General features: G+C 50.4%; 1 protein-coding gene across 1 annotated transcript; it reads right to left on the reverse strand.

Annotated features, from left to right (window-relative positions):
• Positions 1 to 1,428: 1,428 nt before the first annotated feature.
• On the reverse strand, positions 1,429 to 8,126 carry BPIFA1 (BPI fold containing family A member 1). The gene is made up of 9 exons (XM_032350960.1): positions 8,021 to 8,126; positions 6,319 to 6,532; positions 6,008 to 6,167; positions 4,490 to 4,597; positions 4,166 to 4,315; positions 3,195 to 3,279; positions 2,529 to 2,592; positions 2,082 to 2,156; positions 1,429 to 1,628 (listed from the first exon to the last, which is right to left on the reverse strand). Exons 2-8 carry the CDS (start codon positions 6,518 to 6,520, stop codon positions 2,116 to 2,118), a joined length of 810 nt encoding a protein of 269 aa, XP_032206851.1. The 5' UTR covers positions 6,521 to 6,532; positions 8,021 to 8,126; the 3' UTR covers positions 1,429 to 1,628; positions 2,082 to 2,115.
• Positions 8,127 to 14,338: the final 6,212 nt, after the last annotated feature.

Raw genomic sequence — 14,338 nt, forward strand, 5'->3', positions numbered from 1 at the left:
ATGCCTAGACTCTGTTCAAACCCAGTCATGTCCTAATTGTTAGTTTCCAGTCTGGAAGGCCCTTCTGTGCTTCAGGTCACCGACTAGGTAGACAGACATTCACAATGACCATTCAGCTGCTTATGAAATATAACTATTCATCCTGAGCCCAAAGATATTCCACTTCTGTGAACGTGGAAGATGCTTCCTTCCCTCCCTCTCACCAGAGCACAGGTGCTGGTTTCCTTCAATAAACCTCCCAGTTCTGAATTGTAGGACTGTCTTCCCACAATGCCAGGTTGGCCAGTGACCACAGGAGGTGGGGACAGTGGTCAGTCTGGACATGATGAGAGATGTTTGATGGGGGTTGAGAAACACCAGCCTGAATCTGCTCATTCTCACAAGGTCAGTGGGTACTCCCAGAGCACAAGGGACAAGGTTTTCTGTGATGTCGGGGATGTTTCAGTCCTTGATTTGTGCAAATCATTCACATATATATGTAACTTGTGCAAATCATTCACAAATATATGCCAAGGCCTCAGTGCTCTCATCTGTGGAGTGAAATGGTGGGGCTAGTCTTTTAAGGGCCTCAAACAATGAGAGCATATGATAGTTTTTTATTTGAGGGGACAAGCTCTCCCAGTTTGGGTAGCTCTGTTCCTTATTCTTGTCTCCAATTTTTCATAAATCTCATTTGCATTCAGTCTCAACTTCCTTTCATCCCTTTGTCTCCCCCCAAAATCAGGCATCTTCCTCCAAAAATAGGACTCTCACCCCTGGCACCAATAACCTTATTATATGCTTCTCCAGCGACCCTTCTCTATGTCTACTCTTATGTCTTGGACCCATTTGTCCTTCCTCCTACACTTCCTGTTTGTCATCTTTCTCATCCTCTTGCTGAGAAAACAGAAAAGAAGTCAGTATGGCTGGATGCCAGTGAGCCAAAGAGGAGTATCAGATGACCTCTGTATCCATCAGATTCCTGGATGTCTCCCCTGGGGCTCCCAGGCACTTCTACGCAGCATGGCCACAGCTGAAGTCATCATCTTCCTGCCAGGGTTAGCTCATCCTCCCACATCCCCAGTTGCCTTGAGGCTCCCCAACCTGCGACATGGACAGCAACCCACACCTCACCTGCTCCCTCACCCACGCCCAGGCCCACTCCTGAACATCTCTCAGATCTGCCATTTCACTCCTTGTGTGGTGGACTTCATGTCATCATTTCTGCCTGGAAGGTCACATCTACCCCCAACCCCTTGTCCACCCCTCCTAGGCACCCCAGAGCAGTCCAAAATGCCTGCTCATCTGAATATCTCCTCGTCCAGCTTAAGACCATAAGGTTCTACAGTGTAAGGTCCGAACTCGGTTCGCTGGCCCCAGCCACCCAGGCTAGGGCTCTTTCCAAAATATTAGCCCTTGAATGATGGTGAAGAATGACAGGGCCCCCAGTGCAGAGAAAGAGCAACTTTATTTGGTGAGGAACGTGGGCTGCAACACATGCCTGGTGTGAGGGCGGGAGAGTAGTTTCCTTGGAGAGAAGGCTGCTCTGGTCCCCAAATAGTGGCCGTGTCACTGTCCAGGACGTGGGTCTGCCTCCCGTGAGCCCTCTTAGTAGCTGAGGAGAGTGGATTGAGCAGCAGGAAATGGTTCTGTTGGGAGAAGCCCCGATCCGAATGGAGACTTGAGGTCACTGACTCTTGTTGGTATTGGCCCATCATCAAGCCTGCCCTCCAGAGGAAGGGGAGGGGGCTGAGACCTCAGGCTAGGGGAAGGGGCTTGTTTCAGCCCCAAGGGGACCCCAGGCCTGGGCCAGAGAGCTCCTTGTGCATATGTTTGAGTGTGTGTCTTTGTATCCACATGTCCCGTGTGTGTGTATGTGTGTGTGTGTGTGTATGTGTCCACAGTCATGTGTGTTCTCTTTGTAGCTATGTGGGGTGCTGCCTGGGTCTCCACCTCTGTCAGCATGTCCATAGACTTCTCCATGTGTCTCTCTGTGTCTGTCTGTGTGGCTGTTAATCTCTCTCTTCAGATGTCACTGTCCCAAGCCCTCTGCTGCCTCCTGCCAGGAGGAAAGCACCCAAATCCTGGGGAACAGCACTCACCAGTTCAACAGAGGCTGGGGCCCTTCTGGAAGGCTTAGACCTTGATGACGAATTCCAGCCCATGGATCAGTAAGTCTGGAAGGTGCAGACCAGAGTGGTGATCTCAGGGTGCAGGAGTTGAGGGATGTCCCACACTTCTCCTGAGCTGGGGGCTGGGGAATGGGAACTTGGGTGGTCCAACCAAGCTTAGGTGAAGCTTGGCAGGGGCAGGACCTCCTTCCATCAGCCAGGTCTGCTGCTCTCAGTGTCAGGGCTGATGCTGCGAGGGGGAAGACAAGGCCCAGCCCTCAACATTATCTGGATAATTCAAGGCAAAAAAGAGCCCCGAAATGGGGAGAGCTGAGACTCGAAGGATCTCGTTCTCTCCCACAGTGTGCAGGGACAGAGTTCCTTGGGGGAAATCACTGCTTCTGGAAAGGGAGTGAGGCCTCGGGATAGGGGACTTACCAGCAATGGAATGCACCAAGGTGACATCCAGCTGACTGAGAACCTTGTTGACCAGAGGGCACACCTGAGCCAGAGGCAGAGAGAGGCATTGGGCAAAATGGTACCTGGAGGGTGGCTCTAGGAGCGGCAACCCCAGGATAGATTCTTTGGGGGAGAGTTTCTGTCATTCTTCTGTGGCTGAGAGTGTTTGGTCGGAAGCAGTGTCAAAGATGGACGCTTATACATTCACATGGGTGGAAGAAGTGGAAGGCATGTATGTTCAGTGCCCAATCTTACACAGAGCCAGTGTTCGCTGTGGGATGTGACGCTTGTTTCTAAATAGGGTGGGCTGCTCCAGGAGGGGTGTGTTTCTGGGTGTCGGAGGCACCCAAGCCTAGGCTGGAAGAGCGCCTGTCTACAGCCTTTTGGGAACTTCTGGGGGCTAGGGCCAAGCCATTTCAGCTGTAATGTGGCATGCACGGGGCCTGGCCCAGAGCAGGACCCAATGGAGGCATTTTGAAGGTTGGAAAGAAGAAACATGGGTAGGTGAATCAGTGGACAGATGGACTGAGGGATGGAATATACATATCAAGCTGAGGGGTTCAGAAAGGCTAACTTTAGGGGCTTCTTTCAGCCTGAGAAGCTCTAAGACCCAAGGATCAGGAGCTGCCATGTTTACCCACTCACCTCGCCCTGTACTAGCTCAGGAAGGACTTGGTTCAAGATGCTGCTGATACCGTTGACAAGGCCTTGAATAGGGAGGGGAGCAAATCTGAAAGAGAAAATCCAGGGGGCGGTGCAGAGGCCTGGAGTTGATGTGGAGAGGCCTTCAGAGGGGCCGCTGTGCCCACATTGGTCTCAGTGCTAAGTGACTGAAATAGGGCCTTGTCTACCCACACCCTTGTGCAGGCGAACCGGAAGGGGCCTGTCCAAAGGGAGTGGTGCCCTACACAGCAGTGCCCACCATGGGTATACGTAGCATAAACGCTTAGTTCCAGTATACAGTGGGTATTCAGGGAGACTTTGTAGAATCTATAAATGGATGAATAATGCTTGGTATGTAGTCGTCATGAGGACTTGAGATGATATGCGTGAAACACAATATATGTGTTTAGTAAACGTTAACCATGGTGGGAGGACTCTGATGTCTCGTGCGTGACTTGTTCTGCCCTGTGACAGGCTAACTGAAATAAGGAATCCACGGAGGCTGCAGAGCTATTTTCCCTCATACTGGGACAGAGGACTTTCACAACCATTTATCCTAGCGGATTCACTCAAGAACCGCAGCGTAGCTCCATATTACAGGTATCTGAGAGAGCTGAGACTCTCGCTGGGGAAGCCCTGTCCAAGTTCACACAAGAACTGCTCCACCTTTCCACATGCCCCTCTGGTCACTGGGCTTGATCTCAGATTTTTTTATGGCCTACGAGCGCAAAATTGGTCAGCCAGGCTAAGAAGAGATGAGTGGCTATTTACCCTTCCATCCATCCATCCATCCATCCATCCATCCATCCATCCATCTTCCCTCCCTCCTATTCATCTTCCCACCCTTCCGTCCTCCTACTCATGTATACGCCCATCATTCCATCTTCCCAGCAGCCATCCATCCTCCCGCTGATACTGTTTCCGGGCAGGAGAAGCCAGCCCTCTGGTCTCACCCATTAAGCAAGGAGATTTGCAGGCTCCCGGGGGAGTGAGTACAGTCACCAAGAACCAGGTGAATCTTCCCCTCTTCGTTTTTCACAGCTAGCACTTGTGCAGTGATGTTTAGTTTCACAGCCAGCTTTAACAGTTGTATGGCCAGGGGCCTGCAGAGGAGAGTTTGCTGTGTCTGCATCTGAGCTGAAGGCTCATGTCTGTCAGACTCCTGCGCCGCCGCCCCCCCCCCCCCCGCCCCCTTGCCCCCTCGCCCTTGTGGCTACCCACGGTCACCAGGGTCTCCTCTGGTGAGCCACCCCCCATCCCCTTTGGGGCCCACTCACGTGTTCACATTGAGGGTTAGGCCCAGAGGGATGGTGACATAGAGACGATGACCATCCGGGCTCTGCACAAGGCCTAGTTCCAGCAGCTGGGGATTAGTGATCTTCATACTGTCCGCAGAGCAACATTGGAGGGAGGAATAGTAGTTCCTTCAGCCCCAAACCTAGAAACCACCTTTAACCCAAGCGTACTTACTCATCCCAGAGGAGGAGCTACCCATGAGGTGGGGAGGGGGGTACAGGAAGGGCATCTTGCGGCAACAAACAGCAGTGCTTCCCAGCCTCTGCACCAGGTCAGTTCCTGACACACCATGGCCCTCTCCTCATCTCAAGTCCCTGAGGTATTCCAAGATGGAGGCTGTGTCTGGCTTAAATATGCATGCTGCATGCCAGCTCAGAGTCTTACCCAAAAGGGGCCTCCTCCATACTGGTTGACGTTGGGGAGGGATGAGCGGGTAGGCAGATGCATGGGAAAGAACGGATTAGATGGATGGATGGATGGATGGATAAGTGGATACGTGGATGAGGTATGGGCAAGTGGATTAAGACATTTATGGGTAGGAATCCCTTATTCTGCCATAACTTTCGGAGGCCGGTCAGTCAACAATGGTTACCAAGGAGATTGAGGAGGAGGAGGAAGTGGGAGAGCATGGAGAGAAGACAGAAGCAAGCCTCTTCCATGAGCGGACCTCAGTGTGCCAAGTGATTACATTGCTTCCAGTCCTTTCCACAGTTTTTCTTTGTGGGTACCATGATCTCCATTTTACAGATGGAAAAACCAAACCCAGAGAGACCGAGTGCCCTGTGCCCTGTCACCCCACAGGTACATGGTCCATTTGAAAATCAAACTCAAGGCCATCTGTGTGTCATCAAGTCAGGGGCAAGCACCTGGGTGGGTGGGAGCCTTGGAAATGGCTTTGATCCAGCCTATCAAGGACCCAGGCTTTGCCAACTCCCTGGCATCAAGCTTCCCATTATTGCTACTTGTTTAGGAAGCTCTCAGGTGTCTCATGGGAAGCCCCATATCAGACTGTTCACTGGCCATTACACTGAGAATGTCCTTGAAAAAAGTAGCTTACAGGTCTTTGCTTACATCAGAGACCACCTGTGCTCTCCACAGGTGAGAACAGAATTACCACGGTGCAGTGGAAAGGCCTTGGCTTTGGACTTAAGTAAATTAGAGTTTGGTCCCTGGTTCTGTGTTGCTCTATTGTATGAGCACAGGCACCTTTCTGTGCTTCAGCTTGCCATCTGTAAATTGGAGATTATTAATTACACCTTAAAGGGTTGTCATGAAGATTATAGATGATGCTGGGGACCTAAGATAGGCTTCAGGATTGGGGGCAGTCACTGGTTTAGGAGGATTGGTGTTCCTTGCCAGGCTGTCGAAGGGTCTCACACTGAGTCCTAGCCTCTTGTTCAGACTACCCCCCTCCCTCCTCCAGGGCCACTGTGTGGGGCTCCCAGATCTCCATCGGAGGTTCTCTGGTGAGGTGGGGACCAAGGTCTATGACTACTCACTCAATGATTTTGTTCAGGAGGGGGACCACTGAAGTCACTTTCCCAAGCAGGCCCCCAAGCAGGCCACCAGAAGTGCCTCCTCCAGTCTTCAGGACGTTCAAGAGTGGAAGGTTTTCAAGACTGCCCAACAGACCCTCAGAGAGCAGGCCAGTGCTGAGGGCTAAAAATGGGTGTAGGAGTGGATCCTTTGGGGTCAAATCTGATAATTCTGATAAAACCCCTCTCCCCCAGTCATCCCTGCCTCCTTCCCCACATTGAACAGCTGGACAGACACACACCCCTGAAAGAGGTTGTCACAGATTCTCACTTACCATCTGTTAAGCTTCCAGCAAGATCTGTGGGACTTAGGGCCTGGGCTGCAGTCCCCTCCAAAAGCAGGGTCGGGTCCAGGGGCAAGGGCAGGGCTTCCAGGGGCAAGGGCAGGGCTTCCAGAGGCAAGGGCAGGGTGTCCAGCAGGGCTGTGGTCTGGGCCAGCAGCCCACAGAAGACAATGAGGCCCCCAATTTGAAACATCTCTCTTGGTATCTGTGGACAGAATGGTGGGTCCAGCGTAGCACGGCTCTCAGAGAGGAATTCATCCACCATCTGCCCCTGACCTCCAGACTCCAGGGTGTGAATGGCAATAGCTGACGCTGGTCAGCATTTCCCCTGGGCAGGCATCACGGTGAGCACTCCATGCTCAGTAACTGATTTCGCTGTAACCGCCCCCTAAGATGTGGGCACTCATCACCTGCACTGCACAGATGAGAAAGGGCAGTCTAGGGAGTTTAGGGGACTTCCCCCAAGATTGTAAGCACACAGTAGGGATAGCATCTGAAGCTAGATCTGTCTGACCCAGAGGCCTCTGTTTAAATTAAGTCACCATCACATCTATTCTCCATTCATCTGGACTTGCTTGCAATGGCCTGAATCATTGCCGCTAGTTTTCACTCTTCAGACAAAGCAAATGAAAAGGCTGAGGGATGGAACTGGCTGGCCATTTTCCCCATCAAGTCTTTTGGCCTGGGTCTAACCTGTGATGGTTTGTGGAAGCCCTTTTAAATCACAGAATATTAGAGGTCAGATGGCCATAGCCACCAACTCATCCAGACCAATGCTGGAGAAATCCTGGGGCCATTCAAAGTCCTCATTGCATAAGGAGAGTCAGGGAGCCAGAGAGGGGTAGTGACTTTCCCAAGGTCATACAGCAACTTGATGGCAGAGTTGTTGTTGCAGATAAGTCTCCGACCCTTCCAGACATGCACACTGTCTTTTCTATACCTTTCTCTTGTCCCTCAAACTAACCTGAACAAAATTTGGGGGCAACCTCTGACATCTGGCTGCCTTTTGCACTGTTCCCTCCCAGGTGTCACCAGCCCTCTCCTAGGCCTATTTGGCAGCCAGCAAAGGTGCTGAAAGCTTCTTTGGGCAAAATTCCATCAACTGGCTGGTTCAACCAAAGCCCCACTGTCATTGCTGTGGCTGGCTGGAATCAAAAGGGCTTTTTGGTACAAAGAGCCAGTTGTGGCTGGGAGGTAAACGTAGACTGTGTTCTCTGAATCTCCTTTCGGAAACAGATGTTTTGTGAGTGCAGTGGAAGCTAAGGACCCTCTCCCAGAAAAATGCGTCAAAATGTACAAAATGGGGTGGATTTTAGGAGGTTTGTGGATGATCGTCTGAATCCACAATGGCAACCTCAAGTTAAAACTCCCGCCATAGAGACTGGGGTTTAGGGTAAGAAGAGCATGCTCACGAGAAAACCCTAACATGGGATCTTGGCAGTCTGCACCTGCAGCCACATGCTCCCCATCCCCATGAAATCCCCTTTTCTGCATTTCTACATTTAAACCTTATATCCACAGCAATGGTCTTTCAGGGAGGTAGAGTGAATGACCTTTCCCATTCCCCCAAAAATTCGTCTGAAAAAGACCCTCAATGAGCGATCCATGCTGCCAGCCAGTGCCCACCCTGAAGCAAGGAGCTCAGCAGCCCTATCGCCCGGGGCAGTGGAGCAGGCATGTGGAGAGTTCTTACCCAGGCTTCTCAGAGGTCCTGGTAGGTCTCCTGCACACCTCCACCCTCTCCTGATTGCTTCTGCTGAGGAGCTAGCGTCTTTTATAGTGTGCAGATCAGGAAATGTGCGGTCGGGTGATGAGTTTCCAGAGAATTCAGAATTCTGTGATCTGGTGTCTTTCAGAGCTCTCCAAAGTAAATAATTGCCAATCACATTAGTAGGTGGGACAGTAAGCCACTTGATGGACAAGTTAAACAGAGAAAAACTTGAGATGGGGATGTTACTCAAGACTTCATGGTTTCCTGAGCCGGGCTGAGGCAGGGGGCCTATGCTCCGAGGCGGCCTGGCAGATCATGTTTGGCATACGGGGAAAGGCGGCTCTCAGGAGCCTGGGAATGGGGCCTCAGTCTCGTACTGAAGCTCTTTACTATCCCTGGTCCAGTTCTTTTTCTCCATTTGGAGTCTTCTGGCTCCCAAGATTCAGACTGCCACTGACTTTCCTACATCGGGGGTCTCTTGCAGGACAGTCACTCGCAGGGGGCTGCCCATCCTCGTCAGAACCCTGGGCGGGAGGAAATGCTGAGCAGGACCCGGAGGCACAGCAGGATGAATGCCCAAAGTCGCAGGATGGAGCAGAGTCAGAACTTCTCGTGTCGGACAATCACAGCGAAACAATGTCAACGGCCGACACTTACGGAGCTCTTGCTGAATGCCGGCCCGGCTTTGCTTTCCGCAGATGGCATTCTCAGGAATCCTCCCGGGGGTGTGGGCTGGGAACGAGCACCCCTCTTTTACAAGAGGAGAACTGAGGCTTGTGGTGCAAGTAGGCACATCCAGGTGTGCACAGCAGGCCTAGGGCCAAGGCCAAGCCCTTCACACTGCATGTAAATCACTGTGCCGGGACGTGAAGACACCTTCCATACACTCATTGCCAATTTTGCTTTCCTGCATGTCATGATCCCATGAAATTTCACATTTATGCCCTGGAAAAGTCTGTGCAGGTTGCCAGGCCAGAAGGATGCTATGGCATCCTGGTCTCTACCTTTACCCTTCCTTCTTCCCTTCCCTAAGTGAAGTAATTAATGAGCCATTTGTCCCACTCTGGGGCCTTTGAATCCATTTTGCAGATGAAACCATTGAGACACAGAGAGGTCAAGGTCTTAGCCTGGAGAGAGCAGCTAAACCTAACACCTTATGAGTAAAAGCAGGAAGAGGAGCAGGAGGTGTGTATTTATTGAGCGCCTACTGCATGCCAGGTGCTCTTCCTACCTGAACCTCATCCTTGTCAGGAGGGGCTGCTGTTGTGGCCCCTCAAAGATCAGATGAGACGACTGAGGTTCAGAGAGGTGGACATCTTCCCAGGGATGCACAGGAAGTGAACGGTGGAGTCAGGACTCACTTCTGTGTCTTATGCCCGTGTAATCAGTGAGCCAGGCTGCCCTCCCTTGTACCAGGCCCTCCCTGGAACTGCTTTCCTTCCTGGCAGAGCCTGGCTGGTGTCTCCAACAGGCTTGTACCATGGCTCTGAACTCACTTACCCATTGAAACTCTCTCTAGACTCTTTCCACAGCTTGTGTGTCGTCAGCCATCCTCAGGGGGGTCTGATTTTTTGTTCTCTTGGTACAACTCCAGTGCTACTATCTTTGTGGGGAAACTGAGGGACTGATTAAAGTTCATGCAGCTAATTTCTGGACAGCCGACAGCTACTGGTTTGAAGCCAGGAGGCTGCTCATGTATTATGGAACAGAGGGGATGGGTCAGGGGATGGCCAATCTGAATCGCCCTGATTCAGATCCCGTGACCCGGACAAGTAGCTCTAACCCCTTGAACTTCAGTTTCTTCATCTGCACAAGGGGAGGATGCTATCCACAGTCTGGGCTGTGGCGGGATGAGGTCTGGGGAGCAGGTGTGAATCTTGGTTCATAATCTTGTGTCTATGTTTTTCTTTCTCATGTATCTGTAGCTTAGTTACCATTTCAGATGCCAGTTTGCTGGGTAGCAGAAGCTTCCCCGCTTTTCTCTGGGGTTTTAATTCTGTCCCAAGGGCTTCATTGGTATTAAGGCATCTAAAAGGAGGCTGCCCTTTCACTATTTTGGCTGGAAATGGAGAGACTTCCCCATGCCGTCTGGCCCCCTCTTTATTGCCAAGACAGTGTGCTTCCTTCCTGTCCAAAAGGCTCCCTTAGATTTAACATTTACTTCTTACTCCCTGTTTGACACTCAGAATTGTTCTGCTGTTTCTCAATTCCTTTGGGCCTCAGGCAGGACTGTGCGGGTCCACCCCAGCCCATCTCCCTGGACCTACCTAGACCCTCCAGTTAACATTCTCTCCCTGGGGTCTTAACACCTCTCATGGCTCTGGAAGGGGACATGGGCACAGGTGCCCTCCGTTCATGAATCCAGCACACTGACTTGGGGTTTCTGATGTCCCTTCTCTCCTGCCAAGATTTTCCTGGGGAGTAGCAAGGGCACCGGACACTTTTCAGAACCCACTAGAACTATGTTCTCTTCAGTGTCTCTTGGACTTGCACACTCCCCCAGTCTGACATGGAGAATGTTCTAGTCTTGGAAGCAGGAAATCTTGCTTCAATTTATATATATGCTAATTTATGCTCTGAGTTTTGAAATGAAAAAAACCCAGGCTTAAAAAAATAAAAAGATCTAGGAAAATTGGCTCCCCCCACTTTGATGTGTAGTTCTGTGACTCTTAATAAGCATATAGTTTCACATAGCTGCCGTAATGATCAGGATATAGAAGGGCTCCGTCACGCCCCACAGACCCCCACGCTGCCCTTTTATTGTCACACTCTCCCCCCACCCACTGGCAATCACTGATTTGTTCCCTGTCACTACCTGTTCCTTGAAGACCCAGGCCTTGGAAACCCATAAACCTTCTCCTCACTTCTGCCAGACTGGGCTTTCCTCGGAACTGCCTCTCCCACTGCCCTGAGGAGGGCAAGGGGTGTGGAGAATCCGGAGACGTGAAAGGTCATGCTGCTAACATTTCAGGACAATGTTTTCCACCTTGGTGACGTCGGTGCCTTCCCAAAGTGTTTCTCAGAAACTGTAGGTGGTGCCTTTTGCTTCTTACATTTCGGCGGGGTGCTGGGTCTGGGTTCTGTTGCCTAGGAGCAAGATCAGACTGAGGGGGATCTTCAGGAGGCCTTGGAAACCTCAGTGGTGGGGTGCCTGGGTGGCTCAGTTGGTTAGGTGCCTGCCTTCGGCTCAGGTCATGGTCCCAGGGTCCTGAGATTGAGCCCCACATTGGCTGGGGCAGGGGGGCGGGGGTGTCCCTGCTCAGCAGGAGCCTTCTCCCACTCCCCCCGCTTGTGTTCTTCCTTAAACACACAAATAAATAAATAAAAATCTTTAAAAAAAAAAAAAAAAAGGAAACCCCAGTGGTTCTGTTGAGGGGCAGAGGCAAAAAGGGTTCACGGGGAGCTGGGTGCCCCAACTTTGATGAGAAAATATACTTTCTTTTAAATAATAAAAAACTCATAAAGAATTCAGGTAGAATTTGATGATTCATCAGTTGCCCACAACGTCCAGTGCTCATTCCATCACTTGCCCCCCGTTACTGCCCATCATCTGATTACCCCTTCCCCACCCTCCTCCCCTCCAGCAGCCCCCACTTTGTTTCCTAGAGTTCGGCATCTCTTATCATTTGTCTCCCTCTCTGTTTTCATCTTACTATATTTTTCCTTCCCTTCCCCTGTGTTCATCTGTTTTGTTTCTTACATTCACATATGAGTGAAATCATGTGGTATTTGTCTTTCTCTGACTTACTTAATTCACTTAGCCTAGGACCCTCTAGCTCCATTCATGCCATTGCAATTGGCAAGAGAGAAAAAATATATATGTATTTTTTTAAATAAAGATTTTATTTATTTTTCATAAATAAAAATTTTTCATAAAGAAAAAGAAAAATAAATAATTTTTTCATTAAAAAAAAAGAGAGCACAAGCAGAGGGAGCAGCAGGCAGAGAGAGAAGCCTGCTCCCCACTGAGCAGGGAGCCCAATGCGGGACTCGATTCCAGGACCCCGGGATCACGACCAGAGCTGAAGGCAGATGATTAACCAACTGAGCCACCCAGGCATCCCAAGAAAATGTGTTTTCTTAAGGAGAATTTGCTTAAGTCCCATTTACTACTGAGATGGATTTTCTACCTACATTTGTAGCTAATGATAGTAATAGTTTTTTAAAATGAGACCCTAGAGCCCTGTACCATTTCTCTACCATGCAGAACAACCCTGGGGGGGGGGTGCTGAGGCTCAGAGAGGACAGTGACTGTCCCCGGGTCAGACCAACTAGAAAGAGGTGAAGTCAGACTGTCACCCTGGGCTGTCCAACTTCAGTGCTCCTAACTTTGTGAGTTTGTGGCACGTAATCTTCAGAAAGTTCCTGCTCATGTTCTCTGGAGCCTTCCCACCTCTGAGCCGTCAGACTGCCCTGCGTCCCACTCCTGGCTTGGATGAGGCCTCTGGGCAAGGTGCTTTTCCTTCTTGCAGCCTTGTGCCTCCCCTACAATGTGGGGCTGATGGCACCCACCCCCAGGGCTGTGGAGAGGGCTAAGCAGGGGAAACAAAGGCAGCTTGCAGCCCAGTGCCTGGCGCAGAGTCAGTACTCCTTAACAGAAGGGCACAGAAGTTACAAGGCACAGACAGGTGGGGCCTGGAGCCAGCATTTGGGCACTTGGGGCTGAATTTCTCCTTAAATCCCTCATTATGGGATTATACCCCAGCCCCGGTATCATAATAAAAGCCCATTGTGCCACAAGCTCTGCTGGGAGAAAACATGATGAGTCTATGGCTCTATGACCCTCAAAACAAAAATAGAATCTGAGAAACCCAGGGAGGCCCCTTGAGGAAGGAGGCCCCTGAATCTCCCCTGGAAGGGTCAGGAGGAAGGCAGACAAAAGCTGCCTTCAGCAAGGGGCCAGGCAACCTCGCTGGACAATGGGGCCCAGCCCTCCTGTGTTTGATCTTAGAATCATGACCTGGAAATCCTCCCCCCATCAAACTCAAGGGGAATCCTCTGTATGAGAACTTGGGCGTTTAGGGTTGCAAATCCCCAATGAAGCATTCTGGATTAGGCAGTCTGAATTGAAAGGAGGAGACAGGAGGCTTTCTCACTCCATTCTCATCTCTGAGCTGTTGACGCTTCCTTGTTTGCACTTGTCCAGCCAATGGCCTCAGTCATCATTACCCCCACAGTGTATGTGTGTGGTGGGGGCTGCTAGGAGGAAGAGAGGGAGGTCTGCAGGGTGAATCCATGAGGCCAAGCCTGGGCTCTAGAGTCTGGCTGCCTGAGCACAGTCAGCTTGATTGTTTCCTTGCTGTGTGATCTTGGGCTAGGGGCTTTCTCTCTCTCAGCCTTGGGGTCCTCCTGCATGAATTTGCTGTGAGGATGTGATGAGACACTGAATAGAATCTCTGAGCACCAGGCTTGGCACATGCCAACTTCTTAATATGTGTGTGCTGCTATGATTAATATGTGTGTGTTATTTCCCCTTGATTTCTCAGAATGCTTTGCCTCCCCTTGGGAGGAGGGCGAGAATCAATATTTAAGAACTGAGTAGTCCTTAATCAAATAATTAACAGTGATTTAAATGAGTTTTCATAAGCATTTCCCATGGACCTAGTGTGTGCTAAACATATTGCAAATGTTTTTTCATATGCTCCTATAAACATCACATAGTAAATATATTTTTTAAAGATTTTATTTATTTGTCAGAGAGAGAGCACAAGCAAGGGAAACGGCAGAGGGAGAGGAAGAGGCAGGAAGCCAGATGTGGGGCTCCATCCCAGGACCCTGGGATCATGACCTGAGCTGAAGGCAGACTCTTAACCAACTGAGCCACTCAGGCGTCCCATGATAAATATTTTTTATTTCAGAAATGTGTGTTAAAGTCTAATATATTTAAGAAAAATGCACATAAGTGAATAGCTCAGTGAATTTTCTTTCTTTTCTTTTTTTAAAAGATTTTATTTATTTATTTGACAGAGATCACAAGCAGTCAGAGAGGCAGGCAGGGGGCTCAATGAGTAGAGAGCCTGATGTGGGGCTCAATCCCAGGACCCTGAGACCAGGACCCTCGAGCCAAAGGCAGAGGCTTAACCCACCTGAGCCACCCAGGCGCCTTGCTCAGTAAATTTTCAAAAACTAAACACCATCCTCACACCCAGCATCCAGATCAAGAAACAGAAGCAAGCTTCCAGCCCTTCCCGGTCACTAACACCCTCCTCAAGGCTGCCCATGGCCCTCATCTCTGACAGCATGGGTTCCTTTTGCTGTTTTTGAGCTTCATATAAATGGAAGATGCAGTGTGTGCTCTCC

This window comes from Mustela erminea, chromosome 7 (assembly GCF_009829155.1).
Source record: "Mustela erminea isolate mMusErm1 chromosome 7, mMusErm1.Pri, whole genome shotgun sequence".
In the NCBI taxonomy this organism is placed as follows: Eukaryota; Metazoa; Chordata; class Mammalia; order Carnivora; family Mustelidae; genus Mustela; species Mustela erminea.